Below are 15,590 nucleotides of genomic sequence, written 5' to 3'. Positions count from 1 at the left end.
TGAAAGGACACAATCGAGTCAACACTGCCGCTGCCCCTGAGCAAGCGCCTTGGGCCATTTATACAGCCCTCAACACTACACACACGAGGCATTTTCTGGCTGTTTCCCGCAAAGTCAACGTTTTTCGAACCACGCAACACGCAACCAAACACCGTAGAGCGGAACAGGCGCGCGCAACGATGCATTGACCAAAAACGTAACTACGAAACTATCACGGCCGCATGTACATCGATGCCATTTTTTCTTATTTAATCAATTTTGTGCTAAACTTGTACTTCCTCGCTTGAAACGGTTTAAAAAGTTGGCAAATGCTGTTTATGTACGTTTAAGGTGTATTTAATGTTGCGCTTTATTAACAGCGATAAATCGCTCTCGACCAATCGCGACCGGCCTGCATTTGTAATCTCCGACGTCACGAACGTGTAGTGCGGGAATTTCGAAGGGGCATCAGCACCTATCCTTCAGTTTTTCGCTATTTTCTCGCTTATTAAACATCTGTTTGCAGTAAGAATGGTATGGCTGTGATCGTGGAAGGATAATCTACCATTTAAGCTCCACTTCCGGTTTCTCTTTAGTGTCCCTTGAAAAAGACATTGTAGACAAAATCCATAATGATTCCCGGCGCCGGTAGTTGTCTTGTGAAGGCAACCCCTGGCTACGCCCCTGGTTGCCTTCACACGTTTGCAGGGCGAAAGGTTTCCTCGTATCCCCGAAATGCAACCAGTCGTCCAAGTTGAGGTGGTCCTCCCGGGTTATTGGGCGCAATGCAGACGCCTTCGTTCGCAACAGCCTTGACGCCTGTCTGCTGCTTAAGTAGCGAGCCGCGTGGTGGTTCGGTGCATTACCTGACTGACATAACCCAGACTCGACTGCTTCGCGCATTTGAATTCCTTTACTAACCTCGGCGTATGTTTGCCACGTCTACTACGTGCGCATGTTCCGAAAGCCCCGCAGCAGACGTAACCGAAGCGAGCCAAATCTTACCTCTTGCCTGTTACGTTAGGGCCTATTTCCCGTCATCCCGTTCCTCTAAATGTATACGACTAGGCTTCAAGATTGTCACGTGACACTCCCTCCTAGTTTTTTTTTTCCTTCCTCCATGCCAAGGAGCGCTAAGAAATGATATTGAGCCATCGATGGATAGACGTATAGCGGTAAGTAGATGTAGCGTGGATGTAGAGGCCTAAAATTGATTGCTGTATAAATGCGTAATATATACTTGCAATAAAATTACGACAATGACTACAGTGAGGTGTGCTATACACATAGATGACGTCATAAACTTAAAACATTGCATTAACAATAATTTCCAAGCAGCACTGCTACCTCACCAGGGCCCTTGTGTTGTCTATACTACTGCCGCAACGTAGGCTTCTGTTAACACTTTCAGACACTATGTACACAATTGTGTGCACCGAGATAGTGTATCAACAACAAAAGCATTGATTAAAGTAAGTATATTTAAAATGTGTCCTGTACATCTTGAAACACTTGTGATTGAAACAGTCCTACATGCTTTAATTACACAGGCAAATTGTTTTAGTAAAACGAGTATAGAGGTAAAAAATGGTGAGGTATTTTGCTTGGTGTAAGTATGTCATTGTATGTTGCGGGTTCACTTCTGTCATTGTTTTTCACAATGTGTTGCACCAGTGATAATTTTAGAGTGGCTGAATAGGTGCTTTTCGAGCCTCGTAGACATAAAATAGTTAATGTTCGCATATCTGATGTTCCTGCAGCGAGTTTTCGCTTGGAATCTACATTCTGTAAACTTGACAAAACTCAGTGAGGAACTCACAACTCTTAATGTATTCTGCAGCTGTAAGCTTTTTGATGCTGAAGACGTAATAAATGCGGTGAAAGTAAGTTTTCAACCAACACAACTAATTGGCATCTGAAAGTGTCAAGAGGCCATGCTACGGAACGCTCTGGTGTACAACATCTAGTGTACTAAAATCATTTACAACATCTAAAAGTCATTTCGCGTCAAAGAGCGGGTTCTTGGCGAGAAAGAATGCCAGGTGGAATAGAATACGCTGTCTGTATGCTAGAGGAAAGTACTTCGGGACATTCAAGCAAGATGTGGAAAATAGTTAGCGTTTTTCCACATTTCACAGACAGGAGAAGCGGTGATTCATTTTGTTAGTGTTGAACACGATGGGCCACTATAGCTGGCCCGGAGTCTCATGCACTGCATGAGGGTGACTTGGCTTTGACGCTTTAGCAGCTAAACGCAACTCTCCATGAGGGAGCTACGCATGCGCGTCGATATACCACGACAGAACGATGAAGGCGGCACGACCGAGCTCCCCTTCCTAATTGCTATCGCAATAAAATGGCTCTTGTAAGTATAGTTCGTACAGCAAGAAAAAGGCTAACACTTATTAGGTACAAAAGCAGCTGAATGTTGAAGCGTGCATATTCTAACTTAGGTACAAAAAAAAAAAAATGAAGGTGGGGAAATGCACTGTCACACCTACCCATCTGCAAGTACTGTTAAGGCGGAAGCTATCTATGCGTACTGCGGCAACCATAAAACAATCGTCAATGTGGTGCAATAAATAAAAAAGTGGCAAAATAACACATTTGAAATAAAACAATTGTACCGAGAGCGATAAAATAGTGCACTTCCAAAAAGCAGTACCAGCCAGACCATATCAAGATCGTTCTGTCGTATACATATATTTTTTTTCTTTCAGTACAGCTTGTTTTTTACCACCAAAAATAATTGGAAGATTTTCTGCACAATAAAATCAAACAGAATACAATTAGGACTCTTTTTATTTCGTTTGCTAAGGTAATTAACAACCAGACTTTCCAACTTGTCACTTTAGCTTTGCACAGAATACCTAGGATCTATGCAGAGTGCCAGCGTGTGCTCGGAGGTTTCATGCCCGCCCGGCCTTTCGTGTCAGCCTTGGCCAATGCAGTGCTCTAACACTAATAAAAAGGCTGCGGTTTGGAGAAGTCAGTTTAGGCCGACTGCGGTGTAAACTGCCGGCAAAGAGACGGAGTACACAAGACCAAAACTGCTGAAATTATTGGTAAATTTATCACAGTTCGAAACACTTTACAATTCACCAACAAGCTTTATGGATGACAAAAACCCACAAAAGAAAGACTATAAACATTTTCAACACGGTCTAGATATGCAAGACTAGATTCTGCAAACAACGAGAACTGCATGAAACTGTCACACAGATGACGTCAACACATGGGCTAAAAAAAAAAACGAAATGAAAAAAAAAAACATAATAGGAAAGAAAAAAAAAAAAACAACAGTAAGGAAGAGCGAACACACTGAAACAAACACGCAGCGTTATGGTGTAACCGGTAGCCCATGGCTCTTGCCAAGACATTCGTGAGGGTCGAGCACAAGTACGTAGCTTCATTTGAATATAAAACAGAGCTCAACTCGGCTTCGTACGCATTTGTAAAAACGTTCCAAACTAAGGTTCGCCGGCTTCAAGTCACTCAAACTCCACATTCACGTAAAGGGCGTTCTCGTGGATGAAACCTTCGCACTCAATGCGCTCCCAACTCTCGCCGTCGATTGTGCGGTGACCTTTGTTCCAAGTGGCGCCAGTCGGGGCAGGTTTCTTAACCGTGTCCTTCTTGTGCATAAAGATAGGGAACCTGACGTCCTTCGTCTTGTTTTTCGGGTGAGTCAGGACCACCGTCACGTCCTTACTGAAGGGCCATTCGACGAAATTGTCCCACTCGCCGGAGCCCAGGTAGAGAGAAAAGTACACCTTGACGGTCCCGTCCTCTACTTCTTCCCTGGAGAGCGTGCACTTGAGAGCGAACGTGTAGCCGCCCGCCACGCAACCCTTGGTGACAGCCGACGCAGTGTCCTTACATCGGAGCTCCTCGTACTTCTCGTATATGTTGTCGAACTTGCACAACGTGATGAAGACGCCCGGCTTGGAAGCGGCGCGGTAAGGTCCGGGAGTAATATAGCGCGAAACGGGTCCGGCAGACGAGGTGTCGGGCACCTTGAGTTCTCCGCTGGACGTTCTCTTCGCACGAACAGAGTCCGTTCGGTGTTTGGTCACGTGCTCCACCAAGCTGCTGTTGGCGTCGTCGTCGGCGACGCCTTCCCGGTCGACTTGTTCCTCCGACGCGCGTTCGGACGTTCCGACGCCCTCGACGACGCCTGTCGGGCCTCCGTCCGCAGTAGCGATTTGAGCGGGGCTCGCTGTTCGTCCAGCGAGCGGCAGGTTGACGGAGCACTGTCGGCGGTGATCGACGGCCGCGCTACGACTCACGGCGCGGTCGCACTTGTCGCATTTCACCTCGTCGTAGACGCACCCGAACGCGTGGCTGGGCAGCTCGGCCAGCTTGCCGACGAAGTCGCAGCGTTGGCCGCCGTTGAAGCAGTAAACGTGGAGCTGCTCCAAGTCTGACAGCTTGACCGTCTGAGACACTACGCCGGCCTCTTCGAACTTCACGCCTTCCACGGGGCACCTGTGAGCGTCGCTCGCGATGTGACGCTTGCATGGCCGGCACAGGACGTGACCGCACGGCAGCCGCACGGACAAAGACGACACGAAACCGCAGGCGCAACACACGAGGCTGCGCGGCAGGGGGTCGACGAAAGAGATGCGGCGTCGCTCCAAGAAGTCGCCGAAGCCCGTGAGGAAGTATTGCGTTCCCCGCATCTTTCCCGAATCTTTCGCCGCGGGAAGCAAACGCCTTCTGCACGCAAACAGTCTTGAACACGCGCGCGCAGCTACAAAGACGCTAATGGCGCCCGTAAAAAATCAAACAGGTCCGAACTGGCGGGAAGACCCGCGGCAGGCGATGGAAAGGGCGAGAAGGGAGAGCGAGAAAGCAAAGAAACGAGAGAGTGGGTGCGAGACGTGACGTTACTTGCTGCACAGACGATTGGTTAGCGGTTTCGGGTGCCCACTCCCCCTCGCTAAAGTGAACTACCCTAGCGCACGCTCTCCCGCCATGTGCCGCAACTACCGTGATATTCTTCGTATTCCGTGCCGGGACTAGGCAAGCCTGCGGTGTGCACGCTTGCCTCTTGTGGGTGTGCACTTGTGTGTGGCTCTGATCGTTTAGAAAAAAAAAAAAAGTACGCCATTGCCTGCATGTGACGTATTTTCGCGCTGCGCGCCTGGATGATAACTCTCCCAGCAAACCATTCTTCTGAACCATTGAAAGTACTGCGTCTGATCGGCCATTGTACACGCCATTCGAACTTTCTGCGATCCTAGGTTGCTGTTGGATGTGTTAACTGAATTTGGTACAAATAACTTTTTTTTTTATTGTTGCTTGTACCAAAGTCAATTAGTCATTGACGTCCGCAGGCCACGGACTAACGTTTTCACAAGCAGTTTGTGCTTGTGTAAACGTGCTTGGTGATTTGTGTGTGCGTGAAGACAGATTAAGAAATTAATATCCGCGGCCTCTGGTTCGCGGAATAAGTGGGAATGTGTGCGCGCTCGCACGCGTGATCAGCATAAAACACAAAAACTTCAGCTATCGAAAGAGCTGCCTCTGATCGTGCACTGCACGGAACGCGAACTTTGTACGATCCCGAGTTGCTGTTATGTGTGTTAATTCGTTAACATTGCACCAACTTCAATTACTGCCTAACGGTTTATGCGATGCAAATAGTGTGCGTAGTCTGGGACGCTGTATCGCGCGGGTGCGTCCTTATGATGTAATATGAGCGTAATTTTCGTTTTAAACGCGAACAATTCCGAAACAATTCCATTGTGTTGTTCCGTTTGTAGGTTCACTTGCGTTTGTAAGAGCGACCTAACTGAGACTGCAACACGTAGTACTATTTCGTGCTTAGAAACCGCGCTATCGCGTAATTAAGCGTAAAAGGCGTTCTGATCACTTGCTTCCTGTCCGTGTGCCAATGTATGCTGATATCTACATTTTAGGCCGTCACTTCTGCTCGGTCGGAAAGCTACTTGTAATTTGCTTGTTTTTTTAAATTTTATTCGGTAAGCAACAAGATCTGATAATAATAGGGCTTAACGTCTCCCTTCAGCGGAGCCCTCGATCATAGGGCGGCGACCACTATATAACGTGCGCGCACTCATACGCTCATATATATATATATACAGGGTGTTTCAGCGAACACTTTCAAAATTTAGTTAAGGTTGCCTGTGGCAGATATCCCAATTCTAATTAATGAGCTGGTCTACTCGAAGCGGCGGACATTACTTGCGCAAAAATTGAAATGCATAATCAACTAATTAATAAGAATTCACTAATTAAGTTTTTCACTAATTACCTGATGGCCCATATTGTAATCTGCAAATTGTAGCCGTGGAGTTCGCAAGGCGGATACACTTGGAATGAATTCCACGGATGACACCGCTTTCGAGATATTAATTCCCGAACTTTGCGAAAAAATGCAATGGCGTTCCAGTTAGTTTCTTAACATGTCGCTTTATGCATTGACGCACAAAATTAACTGGAACGCCAATGCATTTCTCCGCAAAGTTCGGGAATTAATATCACGAAACTGGTGTCGTCCAGACAATTCGTTCCAAGTGGATCCGTCTTGCGAACTCCACAGCTACAATTTGTAGATTACAATATGGGCCATCAGGTAATTAGTTAAAAACTTAATTAGTGGGTTTTTATTAATTAGCCAATTATGCATTTCAATTTTTGCGCAAGTAATGTCCGCCGCTTCGAGGAGACCGGCTCATTAACTAGAATTGGGCTATCTGCCCCAGGTAAAGTCGGCTCCTTAACTAGAATTGGGCTATCTGCCCCAGGTAAAGTTTAAGAATTTTTGAAAGTGTTCGCTGAAACACCCTGCATATATATGTGTATATATATATAAAGGAAGTCTTTCTTCGGATCCCGTGTTAAATAATTCTAAAAGAAGTGTAGGCTCACGTAGAAAAGCAAAAACATTTAATTTCGATGGTTCGGCCGGTGTCCGGCCTACATCAAGAGTGCGATTGCGAGCACACGTACAGAGCTCAATTTATACAGTTTCTCTGTAACGAAAAAACAAAAAAAGTACATCGTACCTGCTCCATGACCACGAACACGTGCACATTTAGTGGCGTCATGTATTCCAACACACATGTCAAACTCAACGGAAATAGGACAGAGAGAGAGAGAAAGAAAACTCAACGTGACTACAAACATGCGCATGCATACAATGGCGAGAAAGAAAAAAAAAAACCTGGTACTTGGTTTATGACCACAAGCACGTGTACATCTAGTGATGTCATGCATACCAACACGTACATCGACCCATGTCAAACTCAAACGAAATAGGAGAGAGAGAGAGAGAAATTAACGTGACTACAAACTTCCGCGTGCATACAGTGGCGTGGAAAAAAAGAAAACAAAAGGAAGATAGATAGCTGGGTAATTTGTGAGTAACCCATGACCACGCAGACGGTCAGTGCACCCCCACCTGGTTATGGGACACCTGTACTTTCACCTCCACTGACCTCTGAATTCAAAGAACTGCGTTCTATTGCATTCTTTGCACAAGTGGCATTCTTTGTATTTGCGGACAAGCTGTTTTTTATAGAAAATCTATGTGTGTATCAAAAATACAATAAAAGATAAATGAAAAATTCTATGACAAGGTGAAGTAATTAACATCAACATAACAGAACGGGGAGAAGAATTTGTAATTAATGATGCAGAAATATACGTACATATCACTTTATAAGCATGCCATATAATGTATGCATATATGATCGCTAGGATATGCATAGGCAACAAGGAAAAATGTTCATTGGAGCACCAAACAAGTGGTATTGTTTGTGTTGGCAGGTAAACTGTTTTTCTATACAAAGTCGTAAAAGCGTGTATGGCGTGTACGAAAAATAAAGGTAGAGATAAATGAAAATTATATGAGAAGGTGAAGTAATAAACATCAACAGAACAGAAGGGTGAAGATAAATTCTAATAAATGAGGTGGGAATATACGCATCACTTCATGGATATGCCATATTACACATGTCGTACATAATCGTTAGGAAATGCATAAAGCAACTAGGAAAATATTCGTTGGTGCACCCAACATGCTAAAAAATGCCTCTTATTCGTGACGCATGCATGTCAGCCTACCCATGCTTTCATTTATTCCCTTTGAAAGTGAGCTGAACTTGTGGATTAGAAATGACTCGCAAACTTCTCTGTCGTAGTGAGTGGGAAATCCTGATTTCAAAATAGTGGCCTTAAATTTTTCGAGAGGATGGCCTAGTGTGTTCACATGTTTGGAGAGGGGGAGCTGTGGTATAGATTTTATTAAGACTTAGAGATTGACGCCAACCAAATAAGGGAATTTATTAAATAAGCCCGACGTTTCGGAGCCAATTCGGCTCCTTCTTCAGGGCGTATTCTTCAGAGGTGGCCGTGTGCCGCTTTTAAAAGGTCCATCGTAAGAAAGGAGAGGAAGGGGGAGAGAGCGTAAGGTGGGGAGACACTTGACAGGGCACCTGTTCTTGACAAACCAAAGAGGTGGTGTGTGTGTGTGTGGGGGGGGGGGGGGGGGGGGGGCGTTGCTGGTCGGCTGGGTTGACCGATGCTGGGGGCCCTTTACTCGCGGGAATGCCATTGACAAGGGGCGGGGGGGGGGGGGGGGGGGGAAGAGGGGAGACGAGATGTTTTGGTGTTGGTGACCTAGAGCGGGGGTCCTTTCTTCCCTTCGTCGCGTCATGTATTCCAACACACATGTCAAACTCAACGGAAATAGGACAGAGAGAGAGAAAGAAAACTCAACGTGAGACTACAAACATGCGCATGCATACAATGGCGAGAAAGAAAAACAAAACCTGGTACTTGGTTTATGACCACAAGCACGTGTACATCTAGTGATGTCATGCATACCAACACATGACATCACTAGTTTGGTGTTGGTGACCTAGAGCGGGGGTCCTTTCTTCCCTTCGTCGCGTCAGCAAGGCCATGAACAAACAAAGAAAGGAAGGATGCCCTTCGCCCGGTTTATATTACCCGCCGTGTTCTGAATGTGCCATGACTCCAGTAGTAGCCTTTTTCGCCAGTTTGTCTCTGTTTGAAAGATTTAAGTTTCTTGGAAAGAAATCTTGTGGTCGGTGTCTTCGGAATGTTCTGCGACGGCGCTGCGTATTCGGTTGAATGTTCTGACGTCATTTTCATGTTGTCTGATTCTCTCTTTTAGATTTTTGGTTTCCCCGATGTACGACGCCGGACAGTCGGCACAGCTGATTTTATAGACGACGCCTTGAGCTTTTTCTTTTTGAAGACGGTCTTTTGGTTTAGGAAGGAGGATATTCAAAGTGTCCATCGGTTTGTGCGCGACTTTGGGGCCATCTTTTTTTTAATATTCGGCTGAGAGCTTCGCTGGTACCTTTGACGGATGGGATGGACACTCGGTTCTGCGGTCGAGGGGAAGTCAACGGTTGGAGGTTTCGTAGGTTTTTTTTTTTTTTCCTTTTTTGTTATCGTGTGGTTTTTCGAATGAATTCCGTTGTATAGCCATTCCTTTTGAGTTCGTTGAGAACCGTTCTCCTTTCTTCCTTTTGATATGATTCCAATGTGCAATGAGTTTCGGCTCTTTTCAATAAATAATTTACGACCGATGCCTCGTGGTTTGCCGGATGGTTGGATGCGAAGTGTAGGTAGCCTGTGTGGGTTGGTTTTCGGCAGACTGAAAATTTTAGATTGCCGTCGGTTCGTGTAACTTGTACATCTAGGAATGGTAGCGATCCGTTTTGTTCGCGCTCCGACGTGAATTGTATATTAGGGTCTATGGAATTTAAATGGATTTGCAGGTTTTCGACTTGCGACTCCTTCACGATACAGAAGCAATCATCCACGTACCTGAGAAAAACTTTTGGCTTCGGGGAAAGAAGTACTCAGTGCTCTGTCTTCGATATTCTGCATAGTTAGGTTGGCCATGGTGACGGAAATTGAGGCCCCCATGGGAGTTCCTTTCACCTGCTTGTAGTAGCTGCCTCGGAAGGTGAAGTAGGTATTTGACAGCCATAGCTCGAAGAAGGCGGCAGATCTCGTCTACACTCAAGGGGGTTCTCTCGTCGAGTGTGTCGTCGCGTTCCAGGGCATTCCTTGTTGCGGATATGGCTAACTGAATGGGTACTCTGGTGAACAAAGAGATCACATCAAAAGAGGCCAGGCATTCATCATCTTCGAGGCGTACACTTGATATGAGCTTCATGAAGTTTTCGGGGTTGCGCACGTGGGATGCTGTCCTTCCAGTGAGTGGTGATATAATCTGGTGCAAGTATGTGGATAGTGATCGAAGTGGGGAGCATGAAAAGTCCGTAAGGGGATTCCGGTTTTATGGAGTTTTGGCAAGCCGTAAAAGGCTGGTGCGGACCCGTTCCTGCACATTTTTTAGATAAAGATTTCGAGAATTTAGGTGGTTTCGGGAAATTTCGACCGGTGTCTTATTCCCTAGTGATTGGGTTCTTGTGGTCGGGTCTTTTTTTTAAGTTTTCGTAGACTTGACTGTTAAGTAGTGTGGACGCCTTTTCCTCGTAGTCCTGTATGTTCAACACGACGGTTGAGTTGCCGTTGTAGGATTACAATGTTCTTATATTCTTTCAGTAATCTCAGCGCTCTTATTTCGTCAGAAGACAAGTTTCTGTCTCTTCTGCGGTTGTTATTGCCCCTTACTATGCCTATTGCTTTTAGTCTGAGCTGTTCCCAAACTTTAGGGTCCAGCTACCAATCGCTACCATTCCTAGATGTACAAGTTACACGAACCGACGGCAATATAAAATTTTCAGTCTACCGAAAACCAACCCACACAGGCCGCTACCTACACTTCGCATCCAACCATCCGGCAAACTACGAGGCATCGGTCGTACATTCTTTATTGAAAAGAGTCGAAACTCATTGCGCATTGCAATCAGATCAAAAGAAAGAAAGGAGAAGCCAACCATTGACTTCCCCTCGAACACAGAAACCAGTGTCCATCCCATACGTCAAAGGTACCAGCGAAGCTCACAGCCGAATATTAAAAGCTTAAAGTCGCGCACAAACCGATGACCACTTTGAATATCCTCCTTCCTAAACCAAAAGACCGTCCTCCAAAAGAAAAAGCTCAAGGCGTCGTCTATTAAATCAACTGTGCCGACTGTCCGGCGTCGTACATCGGGGAAACCAAAAATCTAAAAGAAAGAATCAGACAACATGAAAATGACGTCAGAACATTCAACCGAATACGCAGCGCCGTCGCAGAACATTCCGAAGACACCGACCACAAGATTTCGTTCCAAGAAACTTAAATCTTACAAACACAGACAAACTGGCGAAAAAGGCTACTACTGGAGTCATGGCACATTCAGAACACGGCGGGTAATATAAACCGCGTGAAGGGCATCCTTCCTTTCCTTGTATGTTCATGGCCTTGCTGACGCGGCAAAGGCAAGAAAGGACCACCGCTCCAGGTCACCAAAACATCTCGTCCCCTCTCTTCCCCGCCCCCCCCCGCCCCTTGTCAACGGCAGTCCCGCGAGTAAAGGGCCCCCAGCATCGGTCAACCCAGCCAACCAGCAACGCCCCCCCCCCCCCCTACCACCTCTTTCGTCTGTCAAGAACAGGTGCCCTGTCAAGTGTCTCCCCACCTTACGCTCACTCCCCCTTCCTCTCCTTTCTTACGATGGACCTTTTAAAAGCGGCACACCGCCACCTCCGAAGAATACCCCATGAAGAAGGCGCCGAATTGGCTCCGAAACGTCGGGCTAATAAATTCCCTTATTTGGTTGACGTCAATCTCTAAGTCTTAATAAAATCTATACTGCAGCTGCCCCTCTCCGAACATGTGAACACACTAGGCCATCCTTTCGAAAAATTTAAAGCCACTATTTTGAAATCAGGATTTCCCACTCACTACGACAGAGAAGTTTGCGAGTCATTTCTAATCCACAAGTTCAGCTCACTTTCAAAGGGAATAAATGAAAGCATGGGTAGGCTGACATGCATGCCTCACGAATAAGAGGCATTTTTTGGCATGTTTGGTGCACCAATGAATATTTTTCCTAGTTGCTTTATGCATTTGCAAATGATTATATACGGCATGTGTAATATGGCATATCCATGAAGCGATGTGTATATTCCCACCTCATTTATTAGAATTTATCCTCACCCTTCTGTTCTGTTGATGTTTATTACTTCACCTTCTCACATAATTTTCATTTATCTCTATCTTTATTTTTCGTACACGCACACGCTTTTACGACTTTGTATAAAAACAGTTTACCTGCCAACACAAACAATACAACAATACCACTCGTTTGGTGCTCCAATGAACATTTTTCCTTGTTGTCTATGCATATCCTAGCGATCATATTCCCACAGGGGCGTCTGCGTGAGCAGGCGTTTGGTGAGTTGCGACACCACGTACCCGAGCACATGGGGCTTAGCCGTGTCTGGGGAAAGGGGGATCCTGGGGGTTGAGCCGATGCCGGGTGTTCGGACCTTTAAGGCCCCCCGGCTGAGGCAACACACCTCTTTGGCCTCTGCTTCACATAGACGGCACCCCCGGACTGACCCACCCGGGGGAAATCGGTGGTCGCCTTTTCCTGTCCCCCTCTCCGATCTTTTTCTTCTCTATTTTTCTGTCCTCACTGTCCTGTCACCTCTTCTCTTCTGTTACTTCCACACTTTTCATAGGCGGCTTGGGTTAACCTTGTGTAGGTGCCCTCTCTTGGGTTTTTATATGAGGTTATAGCAGCAATGTACGGCTGGCGCCTGCAGCCTTACACGTGAAGTGCTGTAGCGTCCCCTTGTTGGACTCCGTGGTGGGTGGCTGCCATTGCTGCCGAACAACACAAAATTGTTATGGGAACGCCCGCTTTTCCTCGACTTCTTGATCGTCTCCCTCAGAAGAGGGGACGCACCGATGAGTTTCTGAATTTGTTCACCCGGCCTAAAGACATCTTCCCCCGATATCAAGTAGTACATAGTGAGAGAACGGAAAGACTAGCAAGAACCATATCCCCATTTGTAGTTGCGAAAACCTTGACGAACACGCTAGGCCCTGGCTATAAAGTCACCAAAATGCCAAGCGGGGACCTTCTGCTTGAGCTACGTGATAAGGAACAACACAACAGACTCGGCAAGCTTGTGACTTTTGGTGATGTCCCAGTTACTGTTTCACCGCATCGCTCCATGAACACAGTACGCGGGGTAGTATCCGAAGCAGACCTCATCGACCTATCTGAAACCGAGTTGTTGGAAGGTTGGAAGGAGCAACACGTCATGAATGTGCAGCGCATCGTTATGAGACGGGACAACAAAGAAATTCCCACGAAACACCTGATACTTACCTTTGAATTAAGCGTCTTGCCACAAAGCATCGAAACAGGCTACACAAAAATAGCAGTAAGACCATATATCCCAAATCCTAGACGATGCTACCAATGCCAAAGATTCGGCCATGGCTCGCAGAGCTGCCGTGGTCGACTCACCTGTGCCAAGTGTGGAGTACAAGGCCATGCCTCAGACAATTGCGAGGCTACACCTCACTGCGTAAATTGCGATGGTGACCATCCAGCGTACTCCCGGTCTTGTCCAAGCTGGAAAAAAGAGAAAGAAATTCTAACACTGAAAGTCCGTGAAAACATATCGTTCAGGGAAGCACGCAAAAGGTGCTCACCATTCCACACGACCACTTACGCTGATGCGGCGCGTCAAGGGGCAGCGTCGCAGCGGCTACTGCCACCAGCCCAGCCCGCGCGCAGCGAGCTGTCGCTTGTGGCTCCTGCCCCCAGGGTGGAAGTAGCTAAGTCTACTCCACCTAACCAGCAAACAGGCCCGGTTACCCTAGGGTTGCCGGCACCACAACAGCCCTCGGTGGCAGCCTGCGCTACGCGAAGCGAACCCGCAGGCCCACCAGCAGCTCCCACGGTGGGTGCAGTCAAGGCTGCCTCACCCTCTCCGGCCATTGCTGGCTGTGGTAACACCCGGCGCAGCTCAGGCCCAAAGGCAGCCCCATCGACCTCCGGGCTGGTGGGCACAAATGTCTCGTCCTTCGCGGCGAGACTCTCTCGCGAAACTTCTCGCTCGCAAGAGCGCGTGTCCGGCGCCTCTCAAGAGGCAATGGACACTACACCCATCCCGACGGCGCACCAAGCGCCTAAGGAGCGGCGAGGCTCCCTCGACCGCTTCAGAAAGGACAAATCCCGCGTTACAGGGCCTGGAAAGGGCTCTGTAATCTAAGGCAATACTTCCGTTTTTAGTACACACAGCACCAATTTAATTTCATTATGGATACACAAATTATACAATGGAACGTCAGAGGCCTTCTTAGGAACCTCGACGATATCCAAGAACTTCTTTACCAACACAATCCAAAAGTGCTGTGTGTACAGGAAACGCACTTAAAATCAACACATACAAACTTTCTCCGACACTATGTTACGTTTCGTAAAGACCGTGACGATGCTATCGCATCATCAGGCGGTGTTGCCATTATAATTCACAAAAGCATAGCATGTCAACATTTGCAGCTACAAACGCCCCTCGAAGCAGTGGCAGTTCGACTTGTTCTTCTGAACAAACTCATCACCATTTGCTCGCTTTACATTCCCCCACATTACCACTTACACAAACATGAATTTCAGTCCCTTATAGACGAATTGCCAGAACCTTATCTTGTTCTTGGCGATTTCAATGCGCACAGCAGTCTGTGGGGCGACTCTCGTATCGATGCGCGAGGTCGTCTTGTTGAAGAATTTCTTTTCTCGTCTGGTGCGTGCCTCCTGAATAAGAAGGAACCTACATTTTACTGTATTGCAAACAGGAACCTTTTCTTCTATTGACCTTAGCATAGCTTCCCCGTGTCTATTTCCTGAACTTGAATGGGAAGTTACCAAAAATCCTTACGGGAGCGATCACTTCCCCATATTACTGAGAACAACCACAGAAAATAAGTCTCCACCACAAGCCCCTCGATGGAAGGTTGATACAGCAGATTGGGAGAAATTTCGAACTCTTACTAGCAATATCTCCTGGGCTGACATGTCTTCGTTAGGAATTGATGCTGCTGTAGAGTATTTCACTGCCTTCATAATTGATGCCGCTTCTAAATGCATATCCGAAATAAGTGGTGTGGCATGCAAACGCCGTGTCCCATGGTGGAACGACGAATGTAGGAACGCTCGTAGGAAACAGAACAAAGCGTGGGGGTTGCTACGTGATTCACCTACTGCGGAGAATCTTATCAACTTTAAGAAGATAAAGTCACAAGGCAGGAGAACGCGCCGACAGGCCAGAAGAGAGAGTTGGCAGAAGTTTTTATCAGGTATACACTCGTATACAGATGAGGCCAAAGTATGGAACAGGGTTAACAAGGTGAGAGGACGACAAACATATTCACTCCCTTTGGTAAATACACAGGGCGACAGCTTGGAAGACCAAGCGAACCACCTGGGTGCACATTTTGAACATGTGTCGAGTTCATCGCACTATTCTCCGGAATTCACAAAATACAAAGCAGCAATAGAAAAACAAAAACTAGACCGAAAGAGCACCGGGAACGAGCCATATAATTTACCTTTCTCTTTAGCAGAGCTTCATGCATCACTCGCCTGTTGCAACCAATCTGCCCCAGGCTCTGACCGCATATTATATGA

The 15,590-nt window shown here is 46.8% G+C and overlaps 1 protein-coding gene across 1 annotated transcript; it reads right to left on the bottom strand.

The window, feature by feature from the left end:
* Nucleotides 1-3,470: 3,470 nt before the first annotated feature.
* Nucleotides 3,471-4,661, bottom strand: LOC119435869 (uncharacterized). The gene has a single exon (XM_037702572.1). It carries the CDS (start codon nt 4,659-4,661, stop codon nt 3,471-3,473), a length of 1,191 nt encoding a protein of 396 aa, XP_037558500.1.
* Nucleotides 4,662-15,590: the final 10,929 nt, after the last annotated feature.

Source organism: Dermacentor silvarum, unplaced genomic scaffold, assembly GCF_013339745.2.
Source record: "Dermacentor silvarum isolate Dsil-2018 unplaced genomic scaffold, BIME_Dsil_1.4 Seq97, whole genome shotgun sequence".
Classification (NCBI taxonomy): Eukaryota; Metazoa; Arthropoda; class Arachnida; order Ixodida; family Ixodidae; genus Dermacentor; species Dermacentor silvarum.
Note: the sequence above shows the minus strand (reverse complement) of the source record. Positions and strands in the feature narration are given on the sequence as shown.

Excerpts from the sequence above, each read along its gene's own strand:
- LOC119435869 (XM_037702572.1), bottom strand. The coding sequence starts at position 4,661 with ATGCGGGGAACGCAATACTTCCTCACGGGCTTCGGCGACTTCTTGGAG.